We start from the raw sequence: 8,782 nt of genomic DNA, 5'->3' as shown, positions 1-8,782 counted from the left end.
TACGTTGACCGAAATGGAGAACGATCATTTCGATACTGATCTATTTATTGATGAAATCTAAAAGAGACCAACCATTGTCAATGGATTTTATAAATATTTTAAAAGAATTAAAAAACTTGGGTTCATTTTGTCTTAGTTTTGCAAACATTCCATGTGTCAGTCTATCTCGTAATATTGGGTGCACCCAAAATTCTCTTTGCCTCTGCCATCGTCTTTTATAGCGATGATGGAGGAGGCACACACAATCAATTACTTTCACGTCCATTTCCAAACTGAGCCAGTGCTAACGCCGAACTAACGCTCGTCGAACGCCGAGCTAACGCGCGTTTAAAAACGCCTAGTGTATACGCAGCCTTAATCTTCACTATCGTTACTTTTTGCCCATAAATAAAAACCTAGCGAAGCGGGTCCTTGCAGCTAGTAATAATAAGCGCAGAGCCCAAACGGTTAGGAGTTCAAAGTTGAAATTCGGTACACAGGATACGTCACGAGAATGTGCACTAAGAAGAGTTTTTTCGAAATTCCCCTCCTTTCTTGGGGAAGAAGGAGAGGGTTAATGAATCCCTTTATGAATGTACTTTAAATGGGGAGGAGTAGGGGAAAGTGTACGTACCTTAGGTTATTTTTTTTTCATTTCTCAGGTGTTTATTGTTTCATCGGAATACATTTTTGTCTGAATGTATGTCACTTATACATCTTTCCGCTTAGCTATGTAAAAAAGAAAAAAAGCAAGTATAGTTTTTACAAGAAATTTAAAAAATGAGAAGATCCAATCACGGGTTGGATTAGGCTATGAATTTACTCGTAATCAGCATTGTTGGGGCAGCCAAATATCTGTATCACGCAGACCAAAATCGGACCTGGCTATTTTATGCTTTAGCTTAGATTCTTCTCTTTATCACTTGAAACACTTTACTCTCACAATCCAGGAAACAAAACTGAGAAAGCTTGTGGCCCGAGTCTGCGAAAATTTACTTCCGGAAACGCAAAAAATGGCTCACAGATCATGAAACATTGGCTCCTACAAAATTTGGCATTAACCTCCTTACCCCTAATTACAGTAGACCCCCCTATAACACGGTAGATACGTTCCGTTTTATATGAATTTTGAGTTTTACGAGTTACTTAAATACACGAGCCAATCACAGCCCGAACGTGTGCAGTTTACGGACTACGGCTGTTTGAAAGGTTTTCTTCCATAAAATTAATCGATTCTAGACTAATTTGACTCAACATTTCCAAAATACGTATATTTTGGGGGGAATAATCCGTATAAACTATGCTATAAACAAAAAATTGTAGGATTACTTACCGAGTTTGCACCGTTCGACGACGCCATTGCTTAAGCTTGTTTTCGTCGCGGAGCGGCGTATAGAACGGCGGGCGCGTGTTTCCTGATAAGTTATTTTTCTGCGAAAAATTCGCTGAACTTTGGAGACATCATGAATATAAATATAATTTTTATGGCTGTTAAATAATGCTTTTTAGTAGGTCCAGTGCTCGTTTAAACTCAACGGTTTGTGCAATATCCGCTATTGGTCTAGATTCGACCAATCCTGTCGCGACACGAGTCGGCGATGACGTTTTACCGTATTATACGAATCTCTTTTAGCGTGTTTATACGATCACGATCGCAATTTTTTCGCCGTGTTATACGAATCTGTATTACATGAACCCGTGTTATAGGGGGGTCCATTGTACTATCGTGTTTAATAAAACTTTCCATTATTACTAATTTTCGTAATAATGTTTTTTTTTTTCAGATTTCCTTTGGCAGAATGCAAAATATTCACGAAGGAATTATTCCATCCGAACGGTATCTTCTTCGCACAGGTAATGTGCAGTTATTAGTCGTTATACCACTTACAAAAGACAATGTCGTTATCGGTAGATGTACCAATTTGCATTTAAAATTAAGTCCTCACGTATCCAGAAGACACGCTGAAATGCATAAAACCAAAAATGGTGTCTGGTACATAAAAGATTTAAACAGTAGCAATGGACTTTACTTAAATAAAGAAAAAGTAAAACCAGATATATATTTTGAAGTGAACGACGGTGACGTTATCGGATTTGGTGTGCCACACGTAAAGAATGAAACCGATTTCGAGTTTATCTTATGCAGGAAACGTTATAACACCAGACAAGTTAAAACAAGACCGATTTTGATTCCCGATCCGTATTATAAATTGGCATTACAAACGAAAAAACACAAAGTGGCCAAATCTAAATACAAGAGAATCAAATTATGTAATTGTGATTCTGGCGAATCCATTAATGGTTCCTCTACACAGGAACCATTAATGAAAACCAGAATAAAAACAGTTGAAAAAATAGATAATGAAGACAATAACGATTGTAAACAGTTTAAAATAGATAAAGATTTACATATAATTACATCAAGCAACGAAAGAAACAATGTTAAAACTTCATACCCTAGTAAAAGAGAATCGTCATTACGGATCGCAACTCCATTACAAAATTTAGATAAATTGCAAATTAATTATTCATCCTCGAAAACATTTAATTCGGAAAGTATTAAATTTATTTCTTCTGACAATAAATCACAAACTACATCGTTATTATCAAAGGAAAAAAATTTAAACAATAGGGAATCTGAAAACATCGAAGAATTTTCAGTAGATAAGAATACCTCTGAGAATGAAACCCGAATTCCTCGTGGAAATAAATTATACGAGGAGAATGAGAACTTTTATATACCATTTCTGAAAAGTTTTGAAACTTCTAGATGCTACCCAAATATTGTATATAATTTGGAGAGTTCTAAACATTTCACAGAAATTATCGTTGATAGAATTATAGCAGTTATCTTAGAATGGATGAGAAGAAAACAAACTTCAAAAATCAATTTCGATTATTTGATGAAAGTTTCTCTTCATTACGATTCGTACGAAAAATATTTCAATACGTATTTCCAATTACTCGTGCTCGATTTATTCGAATTTATAAATCAATCACCCGACGAATACAACAACAATCAATTCGATGCAATTATTTTAGAAACTTCAGTAACAGAACTTTGGTGTATTAAATGCAAAATGCTACATAAAGAGAATTTTAATGTAAACGATTTGGTTGTCTTTCGAGTGGTTTCGGTTTCGGATAATATGGAAAATACCTATAAATTTGGTATTGTTACCGAACGTTTTCGGTACAATAACATCGAGAATAACTACAATAACGAATATTTAATTAAAATCCTTAAACAATACGATCTGGTTTTAACACCGGGAGTTGGTATCAGAATATCTTTTGTTTGTAACATAACCCACTTTATACAGCAGTGCGAAGCATTAGTGTGGTTAAAACAATCGTCGTTCCTCAAGCAGATAATCAAACCAGATTTTGAATGTTGCAAAATACAATCCGCCACAGAAAATCCACTGGTGGCACTCAATCGATATACCTCCTGTCAAGGGAATGCTGTTATAAATATATCACACACGTTAGTTGATTCGAATAACCGTTGCATTCTCATGCTTCAGACACCACCGGGTACGGGAAAGTGTCATACTGTTACCGGTATTATACAGCAGATTTTATTGCAGCACGATGATAAATCGAAAATTTTAGTAATGTGTCTATCGGAAAGAAGTATCGAAGAAATAGGACAGAAGTTATACGATTTGAATAACGAAAATATACGTTTTGTTTGTATTGGTAAACACCAGAAAAATTCAAAACCATTTTATTTGGAAGAAACAATCGAAAGAAATTTAAAGAAAATGTCTCCTACTATTGTTAATTTTAATTATTCGGGTTTAGTAGAAAATCTTAAAAATGAAATTATAATTAATGCAAACGTAATATTGGCAACAATCGATAATTTAAATTCCGAATTAATGAATTTCAGAAAGGAATTTACTTGTTGTATTGTGTACGATTCGACACAACTCACCGAACTACAGAATTTAATTCCATTACAATTTGGTATAGAAAAGTTACTGCTGGTAGGAGATCCACGAAGATTTTCGGCTCCGTTATTGTCCAAAACCGCCTACGAATACGGTTTTCACGTGTCGTTATTCGAAAGATTTTTCAATTATTTCGAAAGATCGACCGACAAAAGTCCGGTGTTAATGTTATGGTTGCAATATCTAATTCATCCCGATATAATTCGTTTTCCTTCTTCCTATTTTTACTGTAATAATTTGAAATCTGCCAATGTTTCGAACGAACTTTCAATTCTTCCTTATTGTGTCTTGGATCTGATCGACGTGAAAAGCCAAGATAGTTCGACCCCGGAGATGAAATTTATTGCCGAATTATGGGATGGCCTTTCAAACATAATTCCCGAAGACAAAACTGTAGGCGTGTTTACCAACTATAGATATCAGAGAGATACAATAAGAGATATCTTAATGGATAATGGTAAATATAGTCACGTCATTTCATTGTATTCTTGTGAAGGTTTACGCGACTGTCCAATATTTGATGTCGCTATCGTTTTGTATTCTGCTCCTAACGATGAAGCGAATTATAAAATACTAAATACATTACTGACACGAGCTAAATCTTCGTTGATTTTATGCGGATATTTTAGTATTATGAGCGAGTACCATTTTTGGGACGAGTTAATCAAAGATGCTAAAAGGAGGCAAATTTTATTTCGAATTCCTTCTTCTTGCAGTTATTTTGCGTGTGAAATTATCAAAACCAAGAAATGGATTCTTTTCTCGGCCGTTTAATAAAAATTATACAAAACTTCGCCCTAATTTTTATGAATTTTAAAAGAATTAATAAAATTGTTTATCCTTATTACGAATAAAATCTTTATATATTATTCTATTCATTCATTATTTTATTGCTAAAATTATTACGTTTGTATTCCAATTTAAATAATTTTTTATATTATTTTATACAGATATATTAATTTAAAATAAGTTGCAATATATTATATTCACAGATATGTTATGGTACTGTACATATATTGAAAAAGATTCAATACAACTGAATGAAAACTCGGTCCACTAACGATGCCATTGCGAGTCATAAAATGGCAAATTTAAGTATATCAATTGAAATTGAAGTCTTTTTTCCACTCACACGAAGTACGAACAGGCCTTTAGTGCCACGCTTAATTATTATAAAATAAAGTACAATCAAACTGGGTGGTTAAACACAAAAGAATTTGGTAACGTCCCCGGCTCGCGGTGTCGCCAAATTTGACTGACTTCACCCTATTTATTGCCCTTCTTGTGAGTTCTAATCATCTTCGACCACCCATTATGATAAAATGTACTTCATGAAAATATTAAAGTATTCATTAGAAAGGAACATGGTGAAACAGGAAGAAAAGTAATCATATTTACTTTTTGTATTATATAATAACATGTAGTTTTTTTATTTCTATTTGNGTATTCTTGTGAAGGTTTACTCGACTGTCCAATATTTGATGTCGCTATCGTTTTGTATTCAGCTCCGAACGATGAAGCGAATTATAAAATACTAAATACATTACTGACACGAGCTAAATCTTCGTTGATTTTATGCGGATATTTTAGTATTATGAGCGAGTACCATTTTTGGGACGAGTTAATCAAAGATGCTAAAAGGAGGCAAATTTTATTTCGAATTCCTTCTTCTTGCAGTTATTTTGCGTGTGAAATTATCAAAACCAAGAAATGGATTCTTTTCTCGGCCGTTTAATAAAAATTATACAAAACTTCGCCCTAATTTTTATGAATTTTAAAAGAATTAATAAAATTGTTTATCCTTATTACGAATAAAATCTTTATATATTATTCTATTCATTCATTATTTTATTGCTAAAATTATTACGTTTGTATTCCAATTTAAATAATTTTTTATATTATTTTATACAGATATATTAATTTAAAATAAGTTGCAATATATTATATTCACAGATATGTTATGGTACTGTACATATATTGAAAAAGATTCAATACAACTGAATGAAAACTCGGTCCACTAACGATGCCATTGCGAGTCATAAAATGGCAAATTTAAGTAAATCAATTGAAATTGAAGTCTTTTTTCCACTCACACGAAGTACGAACAGGCCTTTAGTGCCACGCTTAATTATTATAAAATAAAGTACAATCAAACTGGGTGGTTAAACACAAAAGAATTTGGTAACGTCCCCGGCTCGCGGTGTCGCCAAATTTGACTGACTTCACCCTATTTATTGCCCTTCTTGTGAGTTCTAATCATCTTCGACCACCCATTATGATAAAATGTACTTCATGAAAATATTAAAGTATTCATTAGAAAGGAACATGGTGAAACAGGAAGAAAAGTAATCATATTTACTTTTTGTATTATATAATAACATGTAGTTTTTTTATTTCTATTTGTATAATGCTTCCTCAAATCCATCAATTTCTCATAAAAATTCCTTAAAATTTAAGCCATTTCTGTGAAAAATTTATTATATAAATAATACAAAAATTGTTTTCAAAAGTCATATAGCTTTCTTTATTGATGATAAACAATAAAATCACATTTTGTTTTTGATAAAACATCACAATCAATTAAATAATTCACATTCAAAATACATTGGGGTAAATATTAGTTTGTGTTTTTTTTTTTCTCTCATGGATCCAGCAACAAAACAAATTTATCAAAAAAAAAAAAATAATAATAATAATAATAAAAGAAAGAATCTTTTAATAATATTTTACATTCAACATTCAAATGAAGAACATCTTTTAGTAAACAAAAAGCATGGCTTCTGAATGGAATGTTCCAGTTATTAACTACTTATTTAAGGTTTCCTCCAACGAGACAACTCCTAAACAACAGATATTTTCAAAGCTATAAAAATAATAACTAACAGCAAAACTCATACCAGACTTACGGCACAGGTACAATATGAAGAATAATTATTTACATATATATTTTGTTTTTTTTTTCTTTTGGAAATTCCCAGTTTAATCAACTTCTTTTAAACTTAAGCTGATTTCTTTTGGGAAGAGAAGAGACTTTCATAAACCGTATAAAATATCTAATCAGGTTGAGAAAACTTGAAAAGTTTCTATATATACAAACATATTCATGTAAATTAAAAACCTATGATAAACTGTACATCTTTGAGTAGATAATTTAAGATTAATATTGTTTTTTTTTTTTTCTTTTTTTTAATAGGAAATATTGGACACAAACTTTAATGCACTAAATTTCACTCCTTTTTTTTTTTTTAGTTATTTATATACAATTAATTATTTAGCTGCAGTGCAACGCTTTAGTAAATAGAAACCTTTCTAAGGAAAGAATCAATTATTCATGATTATATCACTGATCAGGAGATAGGTAAAAACAGTAAAAAGTAAGGCAGGAAAATTGAGGTGTAGCAAGAATTATTTCTTGGAACGTGTGGTCGATACCTTACGTTACGTGAATTACGATCAAAGCCTCTCGATTATCTCTCTTTAATTAAGCAGATCTCTGCTGTTTTGTACTTTGTACAACACCAGCTTCGCATGCTACAATAATATATTCAAGTTAGCGAGAACCTTAATAGATTGAAATCATTCCGAATCTTATTACACTGCCATTATGAATTTTTTTGTTTTTTTTTTTATTAGCAAGAATTGCTATAAAATTATACTAATAATAACTAGGTGAATACAAACATTTCATATTAAAGATAATGGCACAAGCTGAAATTTTAATCCACGCCTCCAAATGATTCCGAACCTTCGATGGCCTTAATCAGTTTCTCTCTCAACTCTTCGTACACTTCATACGGGGGTAAATCTATTCGATTGAAACTAGAAAACAAATATAATGTATTAAATACAGATTTACTGGAAAAAATTTATTNTGCCATTAAATTCTGAAGCATAAGTGAAGACTCTCTGCACTCGATTTCAAGCTTCAAAAACAATAATCCCGATGCATCGTATTCTTTCCCTTCTGATTTGTCTAAGAACTAGATCTACAGTTTAAATATTTCAATATTTTAATTTGTTTTCCTTATGTTTTTTAATCATAAATTGATTTTAACTTTTTTTAAAAAAATAAAAAAAAACATTAAAATAAATTTAAAATTAAAACGATTAATTTTGGAAATGTAAATTCTTAAATGATTCGATCTCGTGCATTTAAATTTAAAATTTAAGAACTCTTAAATACGAAAGGTTCTGTTTTATATTCTCTTTAAATATTTACATAATCTTCCAGAGATACGAATAATTTTTATTTATCTGTGAATTATAAATAAGAAATCTTCATATTTTTCTTTTTGTTCAGGTATGTTACATTCTGCTGCAGTTTTAAAAACAAAAGGAACAATATTATTCCACTTTGTTTTTCTTATTTTTATGAAATAATTGTCATCTATACTGTATATATATATATAATCGAGATGGATCTATATATATATATATAGATTGATAATCTATATATATATCTATATATAAAAATGGACGTGTGTGTCCCTATATTTCACTTTTCAGTCAAAACTACACATCGCACATGAATGGTGTTTGTATGTGGTAGTAGCCCCAAGTCTCCATTCGTGCACTATGGTGGTTGCTATAAAGGTGCGGGAGATATGGGCTTGGAAGTGGTTGAAAGTGGAAGATTTTCTATTTCGATTTTAAAAATTTTCGAGTTCGAATTCGTATTCGAATTTAAATTCGAATTGGTTCGATTATAGAACGATTGTAAACGTTCCAGAAAATTGATCAAATTGAAAATAGTTCGTTTGACTGGACGTAAAAATTCTCTAATTAGTCTGGAAACGGGGGACCTAATTCTTGCATTCTGTGAAAACGGGTAAGATTAGCTATAATGT

At 31.5% G+C, this 8,782-nt stretch overlaps 3 protein-coding genes across 4 annotated transcripts in view; 2 read left to right on the top strand and 1 right to left on the bottom strand.

Moving 5' to 3' along the window:
• LOC111624130 (probable helicase senataxin) overlaps positions 1-4,332 on the top strand; it is a 5,304-nt gene extending 972 nt beyond the window's left edge. The window contains exons 2-3 of the mRNA XM_023366928.1: positions 1,764-4,238; positions 4,321-4,332. Coding sequence (XP_023222696.1) covers positions 1,779-4,238; positions 4,321-4,332 — 2,472 coding nt within the window. The 5' untranslated portion in view covers positions 1,764-1,778. The remainder of the gene's footprint in view (positions 1-1,763; positions 4,239-4,320) is intronic.
• A 2,103-nt stretch (positions 4,333-6,435) lies between these two features.
• LOC111624527 (E3 ubiquitin-protein ligase Nedd-4-like) overlaps positions 6,436-8,782 on the bottom strand; it is a 104,640-nt gene continuing 102,293 nt past the window's right edge. Inside the window, exon 21 of the mRNA XM_023367401.1 lies at positions 6,436-7,754. Within this exon, the coding sequence (XP_023223169.1) occupies positions 7,652-7,754 (103 nt within the window). The 3' untranslated portion in view covers positions 6,436-7,651. The remainder of the gene's footprint in view (positions 7,755-8,782) is intronic.
• Positions 8,100-8,782, top strand: part of LOC111624520 (probable helicase senataxin) — a 5,661-nt gene continuing 4,978 nt past the window's right edge. For both annotated transcript variants that reach the window (XM_023367378.1, XM_023367372.1), the window contains exon 1: positions 8,100-8,235. The gene's annotated coding sequence lies outside the window, so the exon portion shown is untranslated. The remainder of the gene's footprint in view (positions 8,236-8,782) is intronic.

The sequence above is a fragment of the Centruroides sculpturatus genome, unplaced genomic scaffold (assembly GCF_000671375.1).
Source record: "Centruroides sculpturatus isolate CEXI.00-Female unplaced genomic scaffold, Cexi_2.0 scaffold27, whole genome shotgun sequence".
NCBI lineage: Eukaryota > Metazoa > Arthropoda > Arachnida > Scorpiones > Buthidae > Centruroides > Centruroides sculpturatus.
The sequence above is the reverse complement of the archived record's forward strand: the minus strand, read 5'-3'. Positions and strand labels throughout refer to the sequence as shown.